Source organism: Ictidomys tridecemlineatus, chromosome 7, assembly GCF_052094955.1.
Source record: "Ictidomys tridecemlineatus isolate mIctTri1 chromosome 7, mIctTri1.hap1, whole genome shotgun sequence".
Classification (NCBI taxonomy): Eukaryota; Metazoa; Chordata; class Mammalia; order Rodentia; family Sciuridae; genus Ictidomys; species Ictidomys tridecemlineatus.
The window spans coordinates 192,398,335-192,413,776 of NC_135483.1; the positions used below are offsets into that span (position 1 = coordinate 192,398,335).

Genomic DNA, 15,442 nt, shown 5'->3' on the forward strand with positions numbered 1-15,442 from the left:
ACAGTTTTCTATTATGGTGATTTCTCTTTTATTGCTACTATCATCTTCCTTTCTGCATTTCTAATTTTGGGTGCGGTGGCCAGGATCCCAGCAGGAAGTGGTGGCATATTCAAAAGAGATGGAATGGTGAGCAGCCAGCTGTCGACCTGGGAAGGCTTTCTGCCCCCTTGACCTGGGGTCTCAGGGGAGGAAGGTGTGTCACCAAGTCCAGCATGACTGCAGCTGTGACACAGGCCACCTGGCTTAGCTGTGGTCTCCCGAGAAGGAATTTGGCTGCTGCTGATGTGCAGCAGGCAGGATGGGCTCAGGGGAACAAATACCCCACCTGTCCCTCCCATTGGCTGAACCAGGGTGAAGCAGCCCCTAGGATGGAGATGGTGTACGCAGGGCAGGTGGAAAGGACTTAGAGTGGGCGTTTCTTTCCTTTGTTTGTCAGAAGTTTATCCACTTAGTTTTCAAGTCACATGCTCTTCAGTTCATTTACCTATTCTTTTTTGTTTTTTGCTTACATCTGTGTTGTTGTCTGGGGGCTGGGGATTGGATAAGGGTGAGGGCACCCCCACCCAGCTACATTCCCAGCCTGGTTTTGCATTTAAAAAATGGCCTCTGTCCTCTCAGGAAGCCCTCTTGCATGCTGGAGGAACGTGGTCTGGCTTGTATTTCTCACCTCCCTCTTGTTGTAAAGCTGCTCTCTTTCCTCCTCCTTCACTTTCTCTGGACCTGTGCTGCCGCGTCCTGCCTCCCTGGTGTTTGTTCTGCGCTTTATCTCAGTTTTCACCTGGAGTCTTCCGCCTTTGGACATGCAGTCCTCTCTTAAATCTGACATTGTGCAAATTGAACCTTTTTTTGAAGGTTGATTTAAAGGTCGATTTTTTAAGAACAATGGTTCCGGTTAAGATGGAGACAGCTCCTTGGAACTCTTAGAAAGATGGGGCCCTTTCTTTTGAGCGACGATATGTTTTCATAGTCTGATGATTTCTCTTTTCTGAAAAGAACTGTCAAAAAAAAATAGGTTCTTTTAGAGATGGAAGTAGATTTCTGCCCAAATTTTCTTACCAAACATAAAAAGAAGGACAGGAGACCCCAACCCAAGATTCAGCTTCTGGGGAGGCAACTGAGGGGGTGGTGGGACACACAGAAGGTGGGCTCCCTCTGGGAGTCTCATTCCTTGGTCTTTGCTTTGTGCAACTTTAGGACAAAGGGCCACCCAGGGAGAGGGTGCTCCAGCAGCACATGCCCACTCACCCCCTCTCACCCTCGGTCCTCCTCTTGCTCTTTCTCCTGGGGCGGGGCCAGGGGGGCAAATCAGCAACTAACGGTCTTTCTTTTCTTTTCTTTTTTCTTTTGGTACCACCGATTGAACCCAGAGGTGCTTCACCACTGAGCCCTTTTTAAATACTTTATTTAGAGACAGGGTCTCACTGAGTTGCTGAGGGCCTCGCTAAGTTGCTGCGGATGGGTTTGAACTCTCAATCCTCCTGCCTCAGCCTCCCAAGCTGCTGGGATTATAGGCATGCGCCACCATGCCCAGCTAATAATGGCCCCTTCTAACTCATCAATTTCAGCACCCTGGCTTCCCAGGACTAAAAGACATTTTCTTTTATGTCTCCATTGGTTAAATGGCTTTTTGAATGCAGACTTTCCAGCCCACCCCATCTTTCTCAGAAATGTGCACCACTCAGCCAAGAAAAAGAAAATACACGCAAAAAGCGCTAGAAATTAGAAATGATGCTCGTAAGAGTCACAGAGGGATTGAAAAGCAATTGTAGGAGCACAGTGAGCAGATGGTCGGACGAGACCAAACACCACCAAAGCTCTTGAATCTTAGTTTGCTTTCTGTGTCTCTGCGGGGCTCGCCGTGTGAAGGGTGTTTCTGCACGTGGCTGGCAGTGTTCACCTAGGGCTGATCCTACAGAAACAGGGGTGCTCAGCTGAAAGAATAAATCAAACCCTGGTTGTTTCTTCCCACTCCCCTGCGCCTGTCCACTCATATTGCACTAAAACTCTCAGTGGCTCCTTGGGGTGGAAGGGGCACCTTCCCACCTCTTCTCCAGATCAGCACCGGGCAAGCACCTGCTCCTCAGCACTCAGAGGGAGCCGCACAGGACACGTGCTCTGAGTCCTCCTTCAGTTAGGAAAGGCACAATGCCACGAGGAGCAGAAGAGAGAGCTGTCACCTGACCTGGATCCCCAGTGTGATCCCCATATTCTTGAAAAGTGACCCAGTCACTCAGAGAAGTTGTGACCAAAAGCGTTAGTTCAACCATCACCAAACCACCAGAGGAGCTGGGAGAGGGCTGGGCAGACCTGTGGCCTCTAAAGAGAATGAGCGTGTTGTTCAGACGGCGGCCCAGGGCTGTGGTGGTCAAACACTATTTAGTTGTGGAATCTTTGCTTTAAATATTTTGCCTGTAAGATTGTGTGCATGTGTGTGTGTGTGTGTGTGTGTGTGTGTGTGTGTGTTCTATGCATGTGGGCACAGGTGTGTGTTACCACTTGAGTATGCATGCACTGTGCTGTACATATTTAGGCCTAGGATAGGTGTGAGCAAGTGTGTGCATATGGGCATGTGTGTTGTGTGTGTGCCCATGTGTGGATATCTGAGTGCAGGTAAGGATCCAGGGTGAAATGCAGCTGCTGGTGGGGGAGGGAGGCCAGGTTCCCTGGGGAGGCTCCAGCACCCCGTGGAATGCAGTTGGGACCCACTGCTCTCCTGAGGGGTGGTGGTTGTGTGGTGCTGCATGTTTTCCCTGAAGATCTAAACTGACCCCCCCCAAGCACAGAGCGAAAGACCTGCCTTAACCAGGCAGGTCATCGGCATCTGCTGAGATGACCCCTTTGGGGGAGAGCATCTTCTCTTCCCTGTGGTACCAGCTTTGGGTTCTGACCTGCCTCAGGGATATGGGCTCTTTTCTTGTCTCGGTGCTTCAAGAACATCTTTGAAAAGGCCAGAAGGCCTGGTCTGCTGCTCTTGCCTGCGCTGGAGGGGCTTTCCTGTTCTGAGTGGCTGCTTCTGTGTCCCCGTGACTCCCTGCTCTCTCTTCCTGTCTGCCAGCTGGTGCTTTGCGCTGGCCGGAGCTCTTCCCTAGTTAGCTGCCCTCTGCCCAGTGACAGTCCTCACCCTCCCTCATTTGTTTATCTGCAGGAGGAAGCTCAGAGCCCTGAAAGATAAGGCACTGGCTGGGTGGAGCTGGCCTCTGGCTTTGTCTGAGAGGCTCTGTGTGCAAAGGGGGATGAGTCCTGGTTCATGGGGATGGGGTGAGGCGCCAGAGTGGGGGAGTTCTCAGTGTCCCAGGGATGTCTCTGGAGGTGAGTGACATCAGACCAGAGATTCTTCCTTGCTGTCTCTGTTACAGTGTGGCTCTGAAGACAGGATGGGGCAGAAAGATGGGCACTAAAGGGGTGGGAGAGAGAGAGAGAGACAGAAGAAATTTTCCTGGGCAGAATTTAAAGAAGAGTGTGGAAGTGAAATTTTCCAAAACATTGCTCAGATTTTTCCTTAAGCATTCATTGGTTCAAAGTCATAAAATTAAATATTATAAAATTTGCCACATAACATTGTAAAACTTCCACACAGCTAAAAAGCAAACAAACAAACAAACAGTAAATACTGTCAAAATAACTCCATCCAGGCACTGTGGTGCACATGGTAATCCCAGCGGCTCGGAAGGCTGAGGCAGGAGGATCTCAAGTCAAAAGCCTGCCTCAGCCACTTAGCAAAGCCCTAAGCAACTCAGCCAGACCCTATCTCAAAATAAAATAAAATAAAAGGGTTAGGGATGTGACTGAGTGGTTAAGCACCCCTGGGTTCAATCATGGATAACAACAACAACAACAACAACAAACTTCAAAATATACTCTAGCATAGATCAAAAATCAAAGTCATATAAATGAAAGATGATACATAAAAGTGAGAAAAAACATGAAAAGGAGTTCACAGAAAAAGAAATAGAAACAACCACGGAGAAGAACATGCTGAACCTTTCTCATAAAGACAAGCAAATTAAAGCAAGCTGTCATTTTCTTTCACCTCTTAGACTTGCAAAGATTTAGAAGTCTGATAACAGTCAGTTGGCAGGGTGTGGGGACACAGACACTTTCAAATCCGGTTAGTAAGATCAAAAAATAACACCAAGTGCATTGGAAGATAGTTGGTAGCCTCTGTCAAAACATAAAGTGCCCGTGTCCTTTAGCCCAGGAGTCTCCTCCTAGTGATTTAGCAACAAGCACTAATAAGCATCCATCATGCTGTGCCCGGCCTGGCCAGGTACTGTTCCAAGGGCTCTCCACACATGAGCTTGTCCAATCTACACAGCAACAGGTGCATGTTGTGTTATTGTCATCTCCATCTAACTGATGAGGAAACTAAAATGATGTGTTCACCCAGGTACACAAAGATGGAGGGCTAGAGATGTTCACTGCAGTTTTATTTATAACAGCAAAAATCTAGAAATAACTACCTATCTATCACCAGGGTCTGGCCAAACACATAGCCACATATCCACATGGTGGAACATGATAAGAAGGATAAAAACCCATTTCTCTCTCTCTCTCTCTCTCTCAGCTCACATGAGAAGACCTCTAAGATATTTTTTTCTTTTGGTAAAAAAGCAAATTTCAGAAGAACATATATAGTATGATTTTACATGCATCTTTTAAAGATATGTACATATAAGCTTGTGTGCATGTTTAAGAGTTCTGGAACATTTTGCAAACAGGAGTAGTAAATCCAAGAAATGGAGCTCATGGGATTGGGGAGGAAACGTGTTTTTCATTCCGTTTCTTTCTGTATGTTTTTTTTTCAACTAAGGTACAATCAAGTTAAATAATAATATATGTAAATGTTTGGTGGAGTGTGTGGCCCACAGGAGGGACTAAGTGAAACTTCTACAAGGAAGCATTGCCTTCGTGGCAGAGACTGGCCCCTGCTTAAGGGATCTGCAAGCATAGCAAATTTTCAAAGTTCCAAGAGCCCCAGTGGGAGAAATGGGGAGAGATTTTGTTGGGAGAGGGAATAGACCAGCGGCTTCAAGGAAGAGTCCAGATAGCAATGGCATTCCCCCAACCTCCAGTAGACTGCCGGGCTTGGCCAAGGGTCAATGGACTCCTGTGGCCATCATGGCTGCCAGGCTCCTTTAGGTTAGGGACCACCCACCATGTGCCCCTCTATCAGGGCACTTGAGCTAGAACTAACTCCCCCTTCTACTCAAAGTTTCCAGGAAAGTAAAAAGCACCTTCTCTTCCCCCTCCCCCTGAGCCAAAGAAGGTGGACTTTCTAAAAAGAGCAGGGAGTCTGGGGTGTTCAGTACTCAGAGACAACCTTAAGTTTCAGCTGCGGGGGCAAATCTGGGTCTCTGAAGGGACAGTGACCAACCTCTAGGAAAAGAAAACCATGGGGCAGAGTGTCCAGGGGAGGGGGAGAGGCTTAGTCAGGGAGAGGTTGACACTGAGAGAGCATGGCTTTGTCCCTCGTGGTCCCCTGCTGCCTGCCTGAGACCCATTCACTGTGACCCCACCAGGCTCTGCCCCCTGGGAGGCTCAGTTCTTCACACAGCCCTCTCGCTCCATCCTCATGGTCAGCAGGGCGGCCCTTCCAGACAGTGGACACCTTCAGATTGACCCCCTAGCTGTCAGCATGGAAGTCAACCATGTGTCGGTGCCCAAACGACCCCCTGGCCCTTCCCAGATGCTCCTTGTATGCTGTGGGGGTGAGCAAGCCTCCATTCATGACTGCTCGGTGTCAGGGTCTGCCACCAGCTCAGAGGACTCTCGGCCCTAAAGTTTGGAGACTTTGTGGGCAGACTCTTCCATCGGGGAGCCTGTCCTTTCGGTGACTAGGAAACTGGGTTTTCCTGCTTGGGTTCTAACGAAGTCTTTGATCTATTTCAGGTATCGGAACTGTGTTTACACTTACAGAATTCTGCCCAATGAAGATGACAAATTCACCGTTCAGGTAAGTCCCTTGTGAATCTGGACATCTAGACCTGACCTGAGCCTATACTGGCAGAGAGAGAGAGAGAGAAGGGGAAGAGGAAGAAGAAAGCCCACGTCCCGAGTGTGTAAGGGCCTGGCTGAGCCTGTCCTCCTCCAAAGCACCTGGGTGGCTTAGCCGTGGAGGTGACCCTGCTCTGAGATGCGACAGAGCCGGCGTGCCAGGGGTTAGTGGTGTGCAAGAGGGCAAGGGGACGCCCAGAGACACAGGAGAAGCGTTCCTGGTTTTCTTTAGTCCTCTCAAAGGAATGCACGTAGATGGTCTGGGAAGGGGGGACAGGGGTGCACTTGCAGGAAGCCCGCGAGAGTCACGCGTCGCAGCCCTGGAGGAGTGCTGTTGCGAGCGCTCTGCTGCTCAACACCGATGCTCGCGGCACCTGCTCTCGCCACGGGAACCCCGGTGCTCCAGACTTTCAGCTGAATTTCACAAAGAAAAATCAACTGCACCCATCCACCCGGGAAGTGTGGGGAGACCACCCTAAGCACAGTTTGTGGGGTAACAGTGGAGGCTTTGTTCGACCACAGTGTGTGATAATGGAGTGCTGTGGGAGTCAGGGAAGTCATGTTTATCTGGCTGCATCAGGAGAACATGGGGGTGAGAGAAAGGAGGAGGCAACGGTCTCAGTGACCTCAGTGGGGGTGGGGTGGGGGTGTGCAAGTCCTCAGGGACCACGGTCAGAGGCCCAGCAACCAGCGGCACACAGCCATGCCAGAGCAGAGCCGCAGGCCCAGACGAGGGTCTGGAGGAGGTTCCTTGAAAAGAGAGTGGAAGCAGAAGTGGGAGGGGGCGAGGGGGAGGGGGAGAGGTGGGGCACAACTGCTGGTTCTAGACTCCAGGGGATGATTCCTCTTCCAGGGCGCAGGGTAGACACAGAGCTGCACTCAAGGGCCAGAGAAGAGCAGGTCCCTGGGGCAAAGAGAGCCAGAAACGTGTCAAGAGGGAGGGGGAGATTCGTGGAGCAGGCCTCTCAGGGTGACTGATTGTGGGGACCAAAGGAATCACTTCATCCAGCCGCTTAGTCCAGAGTGCGGGACCCTCAGGGGTTGGAACCAGCCCTGGGGGACACAGAGTGGCCTTCTGGGAGGCAGGGTCTGCCGGCTGCCGGGCCTCACAGACGGGCAGGTGTGGCTCAAGCAGAAGCGCTCTCCCCGGTGGAAGTCAGGCTGAGCACTGCGCCTCTTGGTCATTGCCACGTGTGTGTCCCCACCTGGGGACAGGTGAGGACTCCATGCCACTGGAAGGTCTCCGGCTGGTCCTTGGTGGAAGTCACCAGGAGCATGTGTCAGCAGGCCGAGGGTAGGACTGTCCTTTCGGGGACTTGGAACCTTTGTCTCTGATGCGTGCCCCTCACCTGCCAGGGTGCCCGGGGTGTGGCTGGCCTAGGGGAGCCTGCTTGGGGCAGGCGGTGGGCCTCATGGTCTGCCACACTGCTTGAGTCGGGGACCCGTGAACCTTGCCAGCAGGTTGGCATCCTTCCTGGGTGGTTTCCTGAGAGGACTCAGCTCTCTTAAGTTAAAAGTCGGTCAGCGCCTTTGATCTTTTTCCCCTTGTGGTTTACTCTATTCCTTCAAAGTGAAGAGAACTTTAAGTGTGACTGGGAAGGACGTGACTCTGTGGCTTCTCGAGCAGGGTCTGTACCGGGGCCTCTGAACACAGACTCCGTCTGGAGGCTGTGCCCGAGTCCTCACGTTCCTGCCCTGGTGCTTCCTGTGACGCTGTGAATCCTCACGAGTCCTGCTTCGGCTTTGAAACCCGGAGCCTCACCAGGCCTTGGGGTTGTAAGAAACAGACTCGCTTTGGCTCAGGCGTGCGCCGGGCTGTGGCCTGGGTGGAGACGTGCCCAGCAAGGAGGCCACTCAGAAGGCCCTCAGCTCGGGGCCAGGGACACGGCCCGGTCTAGGTCCCACCTCTGACTCAGCTCATCTCTGGGGGCTTGCTCCTCCCCTCCGGCTGGCTCCCTTTCAGTTCCTGGTCCCCTGGGAATCTGACTGGCTCAGCCCCCAGGATCCCCTTCCTGGGCCATGAGCCTGTGAAGGACTTGGCTGTCTGGGAGCAGGTGTCTGCCAACCATTGGAAGATGGGGACAGGAATCCACTCCTCGCCTGTGACCTCTTAGGTAGCCAGCACCAAGTAACTAAGGGACCCGAGGCCTAGGGAGTCTGAAGGTTTCCACCTTAAAGACTGCACCTTCCTATAAAAACACACCTCCTGAAATAAATAACAGCTGTCCTCTGCGGAGTGACACTGCCCCCGTAGGCCAAGCCAGAGGCCCCCTGAGACGCCCTTGGCCGTCCTTGAGCACTGCAGGTTTTAACTCAGGTTCCTCTTTTCATATTGAGGTAAACCCTCGCACTCCTTCCTGAGCTTAGCCACAGTTTCTAAATAACTCATTCCTTACACCTCAGTCTGTCAGGTGCCACCAGAATGTGGGGCGCCCAAAGAAGCAGCCACTGACCTGAGACCCTTCCTAGGGAGGACCGAAGCCTCCGCTGCCTTAGCTCTTCCCGCGCAGCGGACAGGGCACAGGGCGAGGGCGGGGGCGCTCCTTTTTGTCAAAAAACAAAGACACACTCTATCTTCCTTCTTTGCCGAGCTACAGCTGAAGGCAGGCTACCCCTCCTGGCCCTCGGTGGCCCCACCTGAGGGCAGAGTGTGACCCCAGCTCTCTGGGACCCTTCCTTCCCTCCAGCTTTCACAGACTCACAAAAGTCAGAGACGGGAAGGACACAAGCCAGAACCTCACTCAACCCTCTAAATGTGAATGTCTCAGGATTGGGGCTCACACCAGGTCTGCATATCCCCCCTCCAAAAGAAAAGCCTTCTTTATGCAGCTCGGGATGTGCTCCCAAGCCTGGCTGAGGACTGGAATCCCCTGGACAGGGGCAAGGGCAGGCCAGGACTCCACCCAGAGGGCCTGTGGCCTGCCAATGCTAGGTCCTTTTCCTTCCCGGGTGGGAGTGATTCTAGGCAGTGCCACTGGGGAAGGGGCGAGTTCCCTGAAGCCCTCCCCTGGCTCTGCTCTCTGGGCTGTGGACCCCCAGGCTTCAGTGGCCGTGGAACTGTGAAGTAGCTCTTCTACCCCTGCGGGGGCCCTCAGACCTGGAGAACCTTCTGGACGGGGGCCTGTGCCACATCCCCAGGCCTGGGCAGCTCTCTGAGCACGGCACGAGGCCAGGGCCAGGCAGGACGGCTCATCCCCTCAGGCCCCCGTTTCCCACACCCGAGAGCCCCAACTCCTCTGCGGGGCTGGGAAGGGAAGTGACTCTCCCCTTGGGGAAGTGGCACGGGGTGGGTTCCTGACTCCAGAGCGGCTGCTAGGCTGCCACTGCCTTCAAAGTGACGCTGCTCCCCGTGAGTCTGAGGCAGGAGGGGCAGTCCCAAGCTGCAGCATGGCTGAGAGAGCCCACAGGCTCAGAGCGGCCTTCAAAAGTGTCACAGGCACAGCTGTCCAAGCTGCCCCGCAACTGAAGCCCTGCACCCTGCCAGCCCCTGCTCCCTCCCGGTCCAGCTCCTTCCTGCCAAGAAGAACACGGCAGCAGATAAAGCCTGCCCGTGACCCCCATCACGTGGAAGATCTCTGTGCACTTCTGCTTTTGAGGCTGAGATGGCATCCAGGGTCCTGAGGGGAGGCTGAATTCCAGGCAGGAGCTCCTGCAGGTTTCCTGCACCTGAAGGAGAAAATGGGCATTTGAGATGATCAAGCTCACAGACTATTGTCCGTCCACAGGCCTCTTTCCCTATTTAGAAGAAAACCCAGGGGCTGCAGCAGTCGGAGCTGTAAAGAGGAGACTCTTGGTTCCAGTTGCTGGTGGTGGTGGTGGTCAAGCCTGGCTTTTGGAGAGGGAAACAGAACAGCAAGGCGCTCCCCCGGGGTCCCGAGCTGCTCTTGAGCCATTGTTATTATGCTCAGGAAGCGGGTGGCAGCAGTTATTGTTCTGAGTGGTCACCCCGTGAAGTAAAGATTCCGCCTGAGCCGCCAGGCAAAGGATGTGGCTCGTCCACACACTTCCTGAGGTTGCACGAGGAGGTGAGCTGAGAGGCCCAGAGAAGGCCCACAGGTCACAGGCAGAGGGTCCCTCTACGTCACGACTGCCACTTTCTAGTGCCTACTTTATATTTTTTTCCTACAACAGAAAACAGACAGGTCTGCTTTGTAAGCCTCTGAGTATCCTAAAGCCTCTTGCAGCTGCCTTCATGCTCCAAAGGGGACTTGATGGACGTGAGACTCTCTGGGCCAGCATCGCTCCACATTCTATAGAGGCCTCCTGCTGCGGCCTTTGGGAGCTCAGTAGGACCCAGTCCCACGGCCAACCGAGGCCTTGAACTGGCTCCGCTAGACGGAAGCAGTTTTGTCTTTTTCTGCTTTGAAGCTGGTGGGAATTCTTTTCTTTTCCATCCCGTCATTTTCCTCCCGTTGCTAAGGCCGGGACTGGGCTCCGTGACTCACTGGGCAAACTCAGAGCTTTCTGTGACTCAAAAGGCTTTTCTTCTGTTTGGTCTCTGAGTGAGCCTGTGTCCCACCTGGTCCCGTCTGCTCTCGTTTTCTGACCTTCTGAGCACACATGCCTTTGTGACACGCAGACTCCGCCGTTCCCTCGTGTGGCTGCAGGATACGTGGTCCTTTCCTGAGTGTTTTAGAGAAGTCTGGAGGATTTTGTCCCCTCTACCTCCCAGTGACCATCTCCTTTTTTCTCCCCATCCCCCTGCCATCTTGTTCCTGCTTCTCGCTATTCCAGAGCCTTCCGAGCCACCTTGCCCTAGATGGTGGGCCTGTTCCTTTGGTTGTTGCTGTGGCCCCAAACAGCACAGAGCTGGGGATAACGTGTATCACGTGACCGATGGGTTGAAGCTAGTGAATAGAATGCAGTTGTAACCCATGAGACACGAAGGGGAGTGGTTGATGGGGCTTCTGATAAAGGTCTACTCGTCTGACTGCTTGTCCATAAGGATGAAATGGTCTCTATCTACCTTTGGAAGTTGTCACAGGATATGACAGTTGGAGCTGCTGCTGCCGTCTTGCGACCATGAGGAGAGGCTGCTGGAAAGTGAGGCCAGCGTGCAGATGGCAGAGCAGAAAGATGAAGTGAACCTGGGTCCTCAGTGATGCCATTGAATCAGTTGAACAGAATCAACCAGCCTGGGAGCTGCCTGCCTCTAGACCTCCTGTTTAGTGAGACTGTTCATTCCTGTCTGTTCGGGCAGTTGAATTAGGGTTTTCTGTTACCTGCAGCTGAAGGCACCCTAACCCAGCAAAGGTCTGGGCGACCCTGGGGGAATTTCAAAACAGAAGGTGTCAATTTCAAGTTGATGTCAGGTTTCTCTGACACAAGTAGCCCCTGCTCTCCTCTGTCCTTCATCCTGGATGGTACCGTGTTGCCAGGATCTGCTCCTCCCCGCCCCAGAAGTTCTTAAAGTCTATCTTTGTGTCAAATATCCTTGGGCTCAATGTCCTTTTCTCCAACTCTAACCAGAAATGGAACAAAAACCCACCAATATGTCAGCAATCTCTGTGCCCTGGGGAGGCATCTGGATTTCCTGCTGGTGGCAGAATGATTTAGCTTCTCGCCCCGGCTTTGCCCTTGAGATCAAGTTCTAGGTGTAACCTTCCCAAGCGCAAGCTTGCAGCCCACAGAAGGGCCTTCCCTCTAAGGAAACACCCGCCCTCTGAGCAGCCTTGCTCCATCCCTGCATGGGAATCGCCTGCACCTGCTGCTCCGTAACCCTTTCCTCCTTCATCTTCCTTGGGGCACTGGCAACTCTCTGCCTTAGTATCTTCATCACTTGGTTTATTCACTGTCTGTCCTGCAGTTGTTCTGGCCCACGGCCAGTGCGCAATGGATCTCTACCCTGGGGACCCATCCCGCGGGCCCCTGGGGAGGACGGAGGAGCAGCAGGGCTCCCCACTTCACAGGCTTTGCCCGGCTCTCGTCAGCATTCTCACACGGGCTCCCGCACAGCGTCCACTGCTCCCACCAGGTTTTCCAGGCCTTGGTCAATTTCCTCTGGGAAAACAGCAGACCGGGCTGGCCCCCTGCTCAACTGGCCCTGTCCTCTCTCCCCGCGTCTCCCGCTCTTCTTGGGTTTCACTCCTGGGTCCTCACAGCCTGGGCTTGGGACCCCCAGAGAGGTTGCCGGATGCTTCCGGAAGCCGCGTTTTGGGAGAAGGCCCTCCCTCGCGTCTAAGTCATTGTTGTAGTTCCCTCGGGGGCGCTGTTGACTCTCCTGGCCTCTGTTTTTGTCAGAAATAGAGGGACAGCTGCAGCTCTTCTCTCCCGGGAGGTTTTGAGGACTGAAAGTCGGTTCACGTAAAGCACTGTCACTGCCTGACCGGGCACTCGGCGAGAACCCCGCGGCCGGTCCAGTCCACGCCGAGGTGGAGTTCCCCACGCAGCCCCTCCCTGCCTTAGACCAGGTGGGGACACCAGGCCCCAGGGAAGGAGAAAGTGCGGGAATTTTGTCCTCGAGTCCTGGGATGGGCAGCAAAGCTGTCCACAGCGGCCAAGTGTCCAGGGTCCCGCCTGGCCCTGGCCCTGGCCCAGGAGCCAAGAGGGGTCCCTGACTCCTGCCTGTGCCACTCACTGAGCCCGCGCCATCTCTGTTCTGAAGGCTGGGAAGACAGGCAGGGGCAAGGCAGGCTGGGCCACTGACCACAGCGAGAGCCGTGGACACAGAGGACGGGCCACACCCTGCCTCCTATCCCCATCTCCACAGCTACCACTTGTCAGGAGCTGGCTCTTGGGCACACTCTGCCTCCCGGGAGGGGATCATTACTAGTCCCGGTTTTTAAAGGCCCCCCTGGGCTGCCGCTGCTGCAGACCTGCTGGGCACCTTTCTTCCTTCACCCGGCCTTCAGCCAAGGAGGCAGCCTGGGTCCAGGCTGGAAGGCAAGCGTCTCCCCGAGTCTCTCTGGCTACTGTCCTTTGCTTCAGAGCCACCACGGTGGCCCCAGTTAGAGACCCTGCTGAGACTTTCAGGAGTCTGAGCCATTGTCCTTCTCCAGGCCCAAGACGAGCCTACTTTTAAGCTAGTGAGTGTTAAGGCTCAGTGTGTAGAGGCCAGGCCCAGCTTAGAGACTCCTGCAGCCCATTCATTCATCCATTCATTCATTCAGTCAGTAAGTAAGTAGTATGAATGGGAACCAGGAACACAAGCTCAACCTCAGAGACACAGTCCCCTCCTCGTGGAAACATGTGTCAAGCAATTTTCAAGATGATCAGTGGCCCCGCCACCTGGCAGGCGCGCTCCCCAAGCCCTTCTTCACCTCCTGCTCCCATACCTTGGCTTGTGGGTGGTAGTTGGCCCTGTCTGCCTCTCTCTGTAAGAACGTGGTGAGGGTCCCCTCTGCCTCTGTGTCTGGCTGGGAGCCGGGCTCAGCCTCTGCGCTGCGGTGCTGGGCTACAGCGGGTGCTGCCCGCGCTGGGATGAAGCAGGGGGCTGAGCAGCAGCACTAACAGAGCCGCCCCAGGCCTGCAGCTTCTCCTCTCAGGGGTCCCCAGGCTGATCCCTCCTGGGTCACCTCCAGCTGCCACTTCTGTGTCTTCCAGAAGGGTACCTCGAATGTTGGTCAAAAAGAAAAGAGGCAAGCCGAGAAGAGCATCCCAGGGATGTGTAATTAAGGATAAAAATAGGCCTCCTCGGTGCCCAGCAGTGGGGAGGTGGAGGCTGCTGGCTTTCCCGGAACACTGGAACCAGGCTCCCGAAACACAGCAGTCAGCGCAGCTGTTAGTACTGCTGCCACGAAAATCCAAAGAGGGCAAAAGATTCGGCTAGATTCTTGAAGGGGGAGAGTTTAAACTGGTTTTTTTCATGGTGACAGTAGGACTGGAACCTGTGGCCCCACATGCAAGGCAAGTGCTGTGACCACAGAGTGGCACCCGCAACCCAGCCCTGCCCAGCTGTCTCAACACAGGACCTTGGCTTGGGGTGAGAGGGAAAGGGGAAATGGAAACAGTTAAAGGAGATGAACTTCCCTGATGGCGGGGGGGCAGAGGGAAATGGCCATTTTAAAGGCAAATGTTGAATTCTGAGGTGGAGGAGAACCAAAGGCTGCGGCCTCCCTTTCTCACCCACTGCCCACCCACTCTTCCATCTTGAGACGGACGGAGCCTGACCACGGAGCCCCGCCCCACCCTCTCTGCTCCCAGGGACCCAGAGGTACCTCCCAGCTGCGTCCCCCAGCCGTCTCCCCCTGTCAGCTTTGTCCCTTGTCTGGAGCCTAACGGGCCCGGCATACTCCTGCTGGGTGGCGGGGACATGGGGGAAGTCATCTTGACCCCAGAAGGAACGTGGCTTCACAGAAGGAGCCAAAGAGAATCAGCACAGGCTGAGAGCAGTGGAGAAACAGGTGGACTCCCCTCCAAGTCCTGCCTCCCACAGCCCTGCGACCACTGACCCTCCACTGACCAGAGACCCTCCCCTCTCCTCCCCTCGGGGACCCAGCCTCACCACCTCTCCCCTGCTCCTGGCAGGGGCTTTGGGCCACCGTCCCTGGGCAGAAGGTCATGTTCCCTATGTGTCATCTCCCTTTCTCTCAGGAAAGGAGCAAGCAGAGATGAGGCAATTCAGATCGAAAACCCGACACAGAAGTAAAATCCCCAGACATGGAGATGAGCTTCCCCTCTTGGGAAACCATCAATGTAAATACGTTTCTCTAAAACTTAACTGTAGAATCCGTAACCCGTTTGGCCTCTTAAAAGTAGGGCTAAAGAGCTTGAGCGTGCTGAGCGCTCACTGAGGCGTTCTCTAAAGGTTGATGGTTCTCTGACGTTCGGGGGAGGAAAGAGTTGTGAAAATGGGGCACTGATAGCGGGAGGCCTGGTCAGCTAGGACCATCTGTCCAGTTTCAGCTTGCTGTGAGTCTCTTTGATGGCCTTGGAAATGCTGCCTGGGAGCAGATGAGTACAGGTTGAATATCCCTGATCCAAAATGCTTGGGACCGGAGTGGTTGGGACTTGGGATTTTTCCCCCGCTTTCTGGGATGCCTGCATGCACACAGAGGGATATCTTGGGGACAGGACCCAAGTCTAAACAGAATTCATCTGGGTTTCACATACACTTTAAACGCGCGGCCTGTCGGTGATTGTGTCTACTTCTTTGTGAGCGTCCGTGTTTTGACTGGGAACACCACATGAGGTCAGGGTGGAATCGCCCACTTGTGGCATCTTGTCGGCACCGAAAACATTTTGGATTTTGAAGCGTTTGGGGTTTTTAGATCAATCTATAATTTGGATTATTATATTGTTATTGTTATTATGACAATATAATAGTAGCAGCCACCCAGAATTGGGCTCAAGCTCTAACTTTCTCCTGCAGGACACCCACCCTTTGCAGAAGAAGGTGCTGTTGTTAGTGCCTCCTGAGCACCCCTCCCCTCCTCTCCCAGCAGCCCCGGGCTGCTCCCTTCAGTCTGAGGAAGGCAGGTTCCCAAATCCCCTCCCTGGTTAGACCACA

At 54.0% G+C, this 15,442-nt stretch overlaps 1 protein-coding gene across 1 annotated transcript in view; it reads left to right on the forward strand.

The window, feature by feature from the left end:
- Positions 1-15,442, forward strand: part of Inpp5d (inositol polyphosphate-5-phosphatase D) — a 107,784-nt gene that overhangs the window by 10,706 nt on the left and 81,636 nt on the right. The window contains exon 2 of the mRNA XM_013359104.4: positions 5,890-5,953. Within this exon, the coding sequence (XP_013214558.2) occupies positions 5,890-5,953 (64 nt within the window). The remainder of the gene's footprint in view (positions 1-5,889; positions 5,954-15,442) is intronic.